Here is a 10654-nt window from a genome sequence, read left to right on the forward strand (position 1 = left end):
TCTGCGGTATGCCAGGGGATCAGTATGGCACACTTGGGGGAAGACTAAACATTTAAACCCAAGGTAACTTTAATACTATTTTCTATAAAACAAACGCGACTGGCTGGGGACAGTGGCTCACGCCTGTAATCCCAGCACTTCGGGAGGCTGGGGCAGGTGGATCACAAGGTCAAGAGTTCAAGACCAGCCTAGCCAAGATGGCGAAACCCTGTCTCTACTAAAAACACAAAAATTAGCCAGGCATGGTGGTGGGTGCCTGTAATCCCACCTACTCAAGAGGCTGAGGCTGAGAATCACCTGAAGCTGGGAGGCAGAGGTTGCAGTGAGCCAAGATCGTGCTACTACACTCCAGCCTGGGTGACAGAGCGAGACTTCGTCTCAATTAAAAACAAAAACAAAAATGCGACATAAAATGTAAGACTCTCCTGAATGTTTATGATGAAGCAAAATTTCAAAGGTCAAGCTCTCAGTGGGCATCTTCTGCCCCCTGGGTGCTTATGGGTAGCCTTCCTGGCAGTCAGGAGTTCCTCAGAAGTTACAAGGGCCTGAGAAACCCCGCTTAATCAGTGAGGGGCAGCTGGTGCCTTCCTGACTCACCCTTATTCTCCCAAGGGCTGCTCCTTATCTTTGGAAGAGGTGGCCTACACAGCCCAGGGCCTGAGAGGTAACCCTGGCTGACACCATCATGAGATGGCAGACTTCCACTCCTGGCAGAGAAAGCAAGAGCCAGCCTGATTTCCAGCTTCCCGAGTGGGGGACACTGTAAGAGTGCCTTAGGAGGACCAGAGCTTGCTTCCTACCATCTCATCAAGTTGTCCCCCATGCTCACAAAGGACACATTTGGTTAGCGGTTGGGGATGAGCACCCTAGAGAGGGCAGGGCACAGCTGGCACCCAGCAAATGGCCCACCCTGGCTATTCCTGACAGCATGGTCTCCTGGGGCTTCTAGCAAGTGGGATCTCCAGAGGGAATAAGGATGACTGGAATTTTCAGCAGAGCCAGGCCTCTGTCTTCAGTGAGGCTCAACAATATGCCTGGGATGGAGACCAGTTGGAAACAGAGCTGTGGTGGGAACCTCAATCCCTCTGCTCATGAAAGTGATTAAGTACATTTTTTGTGATTTTCTCTTCATACTTTTATTTTTGCAGGTATCCTGAGCCAAGCAGAATACTCCTCCTCAGAGGAGCAGGCAACAGAAGCGCCTGAACATCATGGCACAAGTGGACTCCCAGGACAGGTGGGGAGCGGTGTCTCCTCTCAGCAGCTTGACTGAGGAGGCTCATGACACCCAGATGCTGAGCATGAACTTAGAGAGTGATGATGAAGATGGTGGGGAGGCCAAAAAAGAGGGACCTGCTGACCCGGTGGCCTGTCCAAGGGGCAGCTCCCCAGTAACATATGACAATCCTGACTTGCCATGGCCCCATCCACTAGACAAAGAGGAAGAGAAATTCTCTGACTCCTCCAGTGCTGGGGACATGGGGCAGAAACCAGTAGAAATGTCTGGGAAAGCCAGCTGGAGCAGAGATGTGGCAAAGATCAACGAGACCCAGGGTTCCCCAGGAGCAAGCACAGCTCTGGGTACCCTTCCCAGTGGTCTCGCACACAAGTTAGGTCAGATGCAACCTCTTGGGGACCGACTACCTGCGGGTGATGATGGAGACTCGAGGGCCAACCAGGGCACAGTCTTGGCTGTCCCATCCAGCTTCCCCAGCAATGGAAAGTATCTCTGTGCGCACAAAAGTGCAGACACGTCCGCAGAGAACTATTCTCTGTTGTGTTTCCCCAGGCCAGGGAGCAACTGGGACCTCTCCACGCGAGAGACACACACACCAGCGCAGGCGTCGGCCACCCCAGCCAGCCTGACTGTCGCGGTACTGGCAAAAGCGCAAAGAAGCAGGAAAGTACAGAACCAGGCGGGCGGGCGCGAGGACGGAGAGGCTGAAGCGCGTCCGCACAGGCGCCTGCGGGGCGGGCGAGCCTTCCAGAAGCCCAGCAAGCCGCTGAGCCCCGCTGAGACGCGCGGCGGCGCCAAGCGCTACGCGTGCGAGCTATGCGGGAAGGCCTACTCCCACCGCGGCACGCTCCAGCAGCACAGGCGCCTGCACACGGGCGAGCGGCCTTACCAATGCTCCTTCTGCGACAAGGCCTACACCTGGTCCTCCGACCACCGGAAGCACATCCGCACGCACACAGGCGAGAAACCCTACCCGTGTCCAGACTGCGGGAAGGCCTTCGTGCGCTCTTCGGACCTGCGCAAACACCAGCGCAATATGCACAGCAACAATAAGCCCTTCCCGTGCTCCGAGTGCGGCCTGACCTTCAACAAGCCGCTGTCGCTGCTGCGCCACCAGCGCACGCACCTGGGAGCCAAGCCCTTCCGCTGCCCCGCCTGCGACCGGGAGTTCGCTGTGGCCAGCCGCATGGTGGAGCACCAGCGCGTGCACTCGGGCGAGCGGCCCTTCCCCTGCCCCACCTGCGGCAAGTGCTTCACCAAGTCCTCCAACCTGTCCGAGCACCAGACGCTGCACACCGGCCAGAGACCCTTCAAGTGCGCTGACTGCGGCGTGGCTTTCGCGCAGCCCTCGCGCCTCGTGCGCCACCAGCGCATCCACACTGGCGAGAGGCCCTTTCCTTGCACGCAGTGTGGCCAGGCCTTTGCCCGCTCTTCGACCCTGAAGCGGCACCAACAGATCCACTCCGGAGAGAAGGGATTCCTCTGTGCAGAGTGCGGCAGGGCCTTCCGCATTGCCTCTGAGTTGGCCCAGCACATACGAATGCACAACGGAGAGAGGCCCTACCAGTGTAAGGACTGCGGCCAGGCCTTCACCCGATCCAATCACCTCCAACGACACCGAGCCAAGCACCGCACCTGCAAGAAAGAACCCATCCCTTCCTCCTCTGACGAGTGAAGACAGCATCGTCGTCGACCTCACTACTTGGAACCTTCCCAGGTGGACCCACTCACATGGTATTGCCAGCCTCATGGTCAGCCTCGCCTTCCAGTAGGTCGCGGGTCATGAGTGGTCCATTTGATTATATATTTGATCCCTTGAACAGAAAGTCATCACCGAGAGAGCACCCAGGTGTGTGGTTTCACATCAGTGGTTCTGAGTGTCCGAGGTCATAAACAATTGGAAAAGGGAAAGACAAAGTAGTGAGAGCTGATCAAACGTTGAGTTCCTTAGGTTGGGGAACCTGAATCAATCAGAAACTGCTTCTAGAATTACATGCTGGGCACTGGGCAGGGCTCCAGGGATAAGGTGGGGAAAAAGACTAACTTGTCCTACCCTCAAAGCCATATGCAAATACTGAAAAGAAGGAATGAAGGACTAGTACTCTTTAGAGAAAGATGCTTTTAGTTTTTTACGTAGATAAAGGAATCCCCAGAAGTGGTCCCTATGATGAACTCCCCCAAAGCAACGCCTTTGTGGGAGGGACTCAAACCCAGTCCAACATTCGATCATTTCACTTGACTGCAGAAATGGCTTTACCCTTAGGATATTTCTTTATGAGTCCTGGCTTTCAAGTAGAGAAGGGCTTTATCTTAGAGAAGGTAGTTTATGTCCTATTCCAGTTATTCTGGAAGTTCAGGACAGCCTTAGCATCTGAAAAAGAAGTACATTCCTCTTTATAGTGGAATTTAGTACGTAGATCTAACGCGAGTCTCACCCACAAAATTCATATATGCCTTCTCTCTGGCTGCCTTTTTTCCTGTTTGCACTCTGAGGGCTTAAGTCATATGTGATATTTACAAAGCAATTGGCCCATTTACAGAGAGACATCTATAATTTCTCCACAAAGCCTTGACCGTGGTTCATGAAACCTTTTGGGTTCATTTACATTTGTCTGAATCATCAGCCTTGACTTGAAGTGAATAAAACACCCTTTGCCCAAGTGCCATTGGCTTGTCTGCATTTCAAAATCATTAAAACCAGGTATGAAAGCCTACATGACTCACAGTTACCTAAGAGGTTATTTCAAAGTTTGCATTACTAACAGCCATTCTTCAAAGTGTATTGATGCATATAGTGATCTGTATAAAGTCAGTAGTTCTTAGCTGAACCTCAACTGTGAGGAATCTATGACTGCACAGATGTCCTTGGTGCACATAAGCAAACGGCACTTCTTATCTTACCGAAGTTAAATAAGATATTCCATAAGAAAGTATAGTGCCCTTCTTGGGGGAGTACCTTCAGTATATTCCTAAAATTGCCACCAAAGAATGCCAAATCTGAATTTCTCTTGGGTTCCACCTGATTTGGACCTAGGGTGTGACCTCTAAATATCATTCTCATGATACATGGGGGCGCGAAAGAGAAGTAAGAGAGAGAGAGCTAGACAGCTAGATAACTAGATAGTCTTGTGTCTTGTTTGACCAAGGTAACCTTAATAAAAGGGTCGGTCCCCACCCTTTACTGTTGATGTGACCTTGGGCTTCAGCTTCTGCATCTGCATGGGCAAAATAGAAGTGATAGTAGTAGGTAAAAGTTAGAGTGATCCTACTATACGATGGAAACTTTGGCTGAATGCAAGAGCTTTAAATTGGTAGATAAGTCACAAGATGAACTTGTGACTATGAAGAGAGCAAAAGCTAACTTTTTTTTCTAGATAATCAATATAGTATTTGAAGACTGAAGGATTACTCCTTTTCATTGTAGGATTACTCCTTTTCATTGTATCCTTTCTTAAAGATGGTCATTAGTATAGTTTTTACAAATTAAAGAATTTGGTTTTGTTTTATAATTTTTATGGAGTTGTTCCCCTAAGCCTGGTTGCATAGGAATCACCGGGCTGTTTGTTAACCGTATAACTTGCTGCACCCTAACCTTGAATACTGATAAAGGTCTGTAGTGTGGTATCTAGGTATGGCTTCCACATGGGCATAGCTTTGGAGAAGGAGTGAGTGTACTTGTTAATAGGCAGAAAAGCCGGATTTGCTTGTGCTGGGTATCTTTGGTGCTGTATACTATGTTTCTGGAATATAAGGGGTAGAACACACTGAATAGGTCCAAGAGAAGTTCATTAGTCCCTCAGGCCTATCACAAAACAACTCAGATTTTAAGGAAAATTGTCCCAACCAGTCTTTTCTCACATCAACTGCAAGGGTCATGCTGAGTAGGTATTAGAGAAGAAAGGAATCCCATTGGAACCAGTAGTCACAGATCACTGGACCAGACAGTGGTACACAAGTAGAAGGCAACAGTACATGGAGTGGACAAAAGAGAAGCCAACCAGCTGTGAGGTGGCTTGGGACAAATTCTGCTCAGTAGAGTCTGTCCATTCAAAGTGGGGGCAGTTGAATCACATCTTTGGAAAAGAATCAGTGCTTGAAGACAGGTTGTTCTGTCTTGCATTTGTACCCCAAATTATGCTGAGCTACTTTCCAGTTTTCTATTAACCCACTGTACATCACAGCAGACAATCTTATTTCTCTATTACGTAATTAAAAATCAGGGTAAAGCCAGGTGTGGTGGCTCATTCCTGTAATCCCAGCACTTTGGGAGGCCAAGGTGGGAGGATTACTTGATCCCAGGAGTTTGAGACCAGCCTAGGCAACATAGTGACACCCCCATCTCTATAAAAACATTTAAAAATGAGCCAGGTTCGCCAGATGTGGTCACTCATGCCTATAATCCCAGCACTTTCGGAGGCTAAGGCGGGTGAATCACCTGAGGTCAGGAATTCAAGACCAGCCTGGCCAACATGGTAAAACCCCATCTTTACTAAAATTACAAAAATTAGCTGAGCATGGTGGCAGGCACCTGTAGTCTCAGCTATTTGGGAGGCTGAGGCAGGATAATCACTTGAACCCAGGAGGCGGAAGTTGCAGTGAGCCAAGATCGTACCATTGCACTCCAGCCAGGGTGACAAGAGGGAAACTCCATCTCAAAAAACAATAACAAAACAAATGAGCTAGGCGTGGTGACACACACATATAGTCCCAGCTACTGGGGGATCTGAGGCAAGAGGATTACTTGAACCCAAGAGGTGGTGGCTGCAGTGAGCTGTGATCATACCACTGCAATTCAGCCTGGGTGACAGAGTGAGACGCTGTCTCAAAATAAATAAAATAAAATAGGGGCAGGGCCTTCTTTGTGACAAAAAGAATTTAAAGCTTCTCTCTTGGTTAATGCTGTTTCCACAGTATAGGTTGCCAAAATTAATTTGAATATACCCAGTAAAAATGTTCATTTATAAGTTTCCACTTAATAAAAATTCCCCTGATGGGTTCACCAGTCTATAGTGCTCATGACTCGTATTCTTTAGATCGTAATGATAATAGCCAACACTTACATTGTGTTCAGTATGCGCCAGGAACTGTTCTGTTTTATATATGTTAACTATAGATTTTAAAGCAAACTTATGGTGATTCTTATCCCTATTTTTTTAAGATTAGGAAATCAAGGGAGAAAGATACCACAGCTAGAAAGTGGCTGGCATAGTAATGATTTGACATTTAGACATGGTTGCTCCAGAGACTGTTCACAGGGTCAACTGCCTCTGTTTGGAATGAAGTTGTTGATGTGCATTTTTAAAGTGGATGACAATAAATTCAAACGATGATAAAAATTGAAACATAGCACAGCAGAAATCATAGCATGACTCAGGAACAAAGACCTGTGAATGACTTAATGAATCTGGGAGAGTCTGGGTTGGCAGCTCTTAATCATTAATGCCTTGGAAATTGTCAATAAGCTAGCCAGGGGGAATAAATTGGAGTTAAAGGAGTAATACTTCCTTGAAGGCCCACTGTTGTTTCATATCACTGACTAAAGAAACATTCTGTGCCTGTGCCTTACACAGAAAAATATACCAGCAATTAATCTTGGCACTCAACATTTACACACTCCATAATCTAAATGCATGCACATTGAAAAGCTATATTAACCTGATATGAACACAATAGATCACCCAGGAATTCCAACTAGACCTTAAAAAATCTTGCTTGGAAGAAAATTTTGTGTAAAGCATTAGTGTAATTGCCAGAACACTCAAGCAGATGTCATTGCTAGACTCAGAACTAGAATACGAACTACAAACTCAATGACCCATGAACATATTGCCAAAGATGGAGTGACTCAATGTTTCATCAAACCAGAAGAGGGCAGCTGTTTAAGTTGACAGGAAAGCTCATTTTTAACATCAATTTCCCTCTCTCCATTCTGCATTAAACCATGCCAGTACAATTTTATCACTGTCTGGATAATGTTTTTATCTCTCTCTCCTCCTCATTTTTCTCCTTAACCACCCCCACCCTACAACTTTCAGTCAAATTGGTTTAGAGTTTCACTGTTTAGGAGTGTCAGGAACTCGGCAGATTGGTTCAGCAAATGAATAGAACTGCTATAAAATATAAGTTATCACTAAGATTTAAAGAAAAACCTCTTGTTAAAAACAAAGAAGACATGGAAGAAGCAAAAAACAGGGATACAGGGATTCTCTTGTGGTAGTTCAGATGAAGTCAAGGACAAGTGGGGACAGAGGTAAGATGAGAAGATGCCAGAGATTTCAGAGGTGGAGTTAATAAGGCTTGGTGAAAGGATAAAAATAACTACCATTTAGTGAACACATTTTAGGGATCGGGCACTACATTCATTATCTCAATTAATTCCTACAACAATCTCTTATGAAAGGTCCTTGAAAAATATTCCCACATGGGGTCTGCAATAATTTTCCTTTCCAGGAATGCAATCAAGATTAATAGGTAATGGTTATTGTCTGTTATTGTTAAGCAAAGGTCAGTAAGGTCTACGTGTCCTTTCTAATAGGCTACCTGTCTGCAACAGGAGAATGTGTAGCAAATGTCTTGCCTTTTGGTTTAGAAGTTATGCCTGCTTACATTTTTATTTTCCATCATCACTGTGGTGGTTTTAAAAATATGTTCACAAATTCTTTGACATACCTCCCTTCGAGAGTGTAGCCTAGTTTCCTTCCCTTTTAGTGTGGGCTGGACTTAGTGACTCGGTTCTAATGGACAGAATAAAGCAGAAGTGATGGTGTGTGACTTTGGAGGCTAGGCATAAAAAGTACTGTGGCTTCCACAGGATACTTTGTTTCTCTTTCTCTCTCTTTTTCCCTCATTCACTTGCTCTGGCAGAAGACAGCCACCATGTCATGAGCAGCCTTGTAGAGAGGCCCTATGGTGAGGAACTGGGGTGTTCCGCCAGCAGTCACATCAGTGAGCTTGTAAGTGGATCCTCTAGCCCCAGTCAAGTGTTCAGTTGACTGGAGACCTGGCTGACTACTTGATTGAAACCTCATGAAAGACTAACAGCTAGAACTGTGCAGCTAAGTGGCTCTCAAATTACTGATCCTTGGAAACTGCATAAAATAATAAATGCTTGTTTTTTTTAAGATGTTGAATTTTGGTTGGTAATTTGTAATGCCACAATAGATAACAAACAATAATATAAAGAACAACTTTCTCCTAACGAGTAAGAGACTAGTCACTCAGTGTCACCGTAAGCCCTGATTTCTGCCCTAAGTAAATTGCCAGAAGGGTTGGAAACATGTCTGCTTCCTCTTGCCACATTCTCTCCAATGGCCACCCACTAAGGCTGGTTGAGGCCCAGTTGTTGCATGGGTACCCTTGTGTAATCTGTCCCATTGCCAAGTGAGCCTTAATAGCTCCAGGGCCCAGGAAGAGGGAGCCTTTGAGAAGGGGGCAGAAATATCTGGACACCAGCATCACATCTGATAAGGAATTGTAAGTATGAATCCCTTTTGGTCACTCTCTTTCTTGGTATATTTCAATTCTTAATTCAGAGATAAGTAAATCAATGTATGGTCTTCCCTAGAAAGGGGAGAAATTCCTAGTTCTCCAGAGCCTAAAACACAATCCTTTGAGGGCTATATTATAATATTATCCCCATTTTGCAGAAAAGGAAACACCATGCAAAGGATTACTGCCCGTATAATTACAAATATGAAGGAAAGCATTTATTACAAGTATACTAAAGATGGTGCTTTTGTATTGATATCCAGTCCTGAGAAAAGTAGTAAAGAACTAAGGATAAGGATAAAATTAGAGTGAGTGAGTCTGAAAATCACGCCAGAGTTTCCAAAATGCTATAACCAATTAGATCTGCAACTGTTTCCTAAATCTTCATGATGAAAGTGCTTCTGAACCTTTTCTTGAATCACAAGCTACTTCAATACAATCACAAGAATCCAATAAAAGCTGCAGACCCTATCAAAAACCCCTCATTACTGATGTTTTGTGTTACAATTTCAAGGAGTCACAGGCCTCCTGAAGCTCAACAACTGGCCTAAAATTAAGATTCTCTTTTGAATTCCACTTCCAAATATGTCTCCAGCACCAAAACCCAGGAACTTAAGTCAGTTATAATAGCAAAAGGGCTAACACAGACTTGCAAAGTAAGCCCTATCAAAGACTATCTTTTGGATAATTTTTAAAAGAAAAAACAAACAAGATAACTAAGACAGCTTATACTCCAAAGGGGTAAACAAATATCTTCAAATACTGAAATGAATATATTACTGATACAGGAAATCAGTCATGTTCTGTCTTATAAATGTAATGATTACTCTTGGAATATATAAAATGGTATATGTAGTTTGAAAAATCATCCAAATAAATATTGTCACAGCTTTTAAGAAAAATAAATACTTTCTTTTGAAAAGTACAATAATTAATGACAAAGATAAACCAGACTGCAAATGGACTTGAGGAAAGAGGCTACATTTACATTCAGAACTGCATGCAAAGCATCGCAGGGATTGCAATTACGGAAAACTTCAGTAAAGACTAGTCCTTCAGAAACCAAGCAGAATACCAGATTACAAAAGTGTCTTGGCTTCTTGGTAAGGCTTATTTATTTGAGAATTAAATAATTTTTACAGTTGAGTTTATCAACTATAAACTCAACTGTAATAATGTATTTAATTTTCAGCCATTAACAACAGTACTATCTATATCAGTAAATACCTATCTTATTCCTGCTAGAAATAACCATGGCATTTCTGAGGGGGAAAAACTGCATTCTTAGATTGATTTCAAGCCATTCATGAGAGGCAGGGTCTGGAGGAAGAGCCTGAACTGAGTAAGTTAGTGACAGAAAACTTGTTTTATTGAATAGATCTTAATAGACATAAAAACAAAAGGTGAAGATAAACTTGACAGCTCAGCCACTAGGGTCCCTCCACTTCATGAATCCATCATGCCTCCTCAATGTCCCTAGCTGAGTGACAGCATGAGCAGAGGAAGCACAGGAGACTGCTTTCTCTCCAGAATGAATCTGCTGAGGGTTGCAGGGATGCCAGCTGAGTGAAAGTCCCCCACACTCATCTCAGTGGAAAGACTGCAGTCCAGAGTGCATTTATAGATATCTTTTTAACCTGACCACCTGGACAAAGGCCACACCACACTCTTGGCACTTTTATGGCTTGCTCTGCTGAGGGGCCACCTTAAGTCTTGACAGCAGGTTTGATTTTTGAAACCCCTTACAGCAGAGAGGACAGATGTGTGGTTTGCAGTCCTCCTTCCCTGTGTTTTGTTCATCTGAACTGTGCTGGCTTTGGTGTACCGTGGACTAGGGATCTCTCACAGTACACTTTCCATAGTCATTTTGGAGCACTCCATCTCATGCACATTACACAGGTGCCTCCAAACATCCACTGTGCGGATGAA

General features: G+C 45.0%; 1 protein-coding gene across 1 annotated transcript; it reads left to right on the forward strand.

Annotated features, from left to right (window-relative positions):
* Nucleotides 1-330: 330 nt before the first annotated feature.
* On the forward strand, nt 331-4639 carry ZNF648 (zinc finger protein 648). Its single transcript, XM_021929851.2, has one exon. It carries the CDS (start codon nt 1212-1214, stop codon nt 2910-2912), a length of 1701 nt encoding a protein of 566 aa, XP_021785543.2. The 5' UTR covers nt 331-1211; the 3' UTR covers nt 2913-4639.
* The last annotated feature ends 6015 nt before the right edge of the window (nt 4640-10654 follow it).

Source organism: Papio anubis, chromosome 1 (assembly GCF_008728515.1).
Source record: "Papio anubis isolate 15944 chromosome 1, Panubis1.0, whole genome shotgun sequence".
Classification (NCBI taxonomy): domain Eukaryota; kingdom Metazoa; phylum Chordata; class Mammalia; order Primates; family Cercopithecidae; genus Papio; species Papio anubis.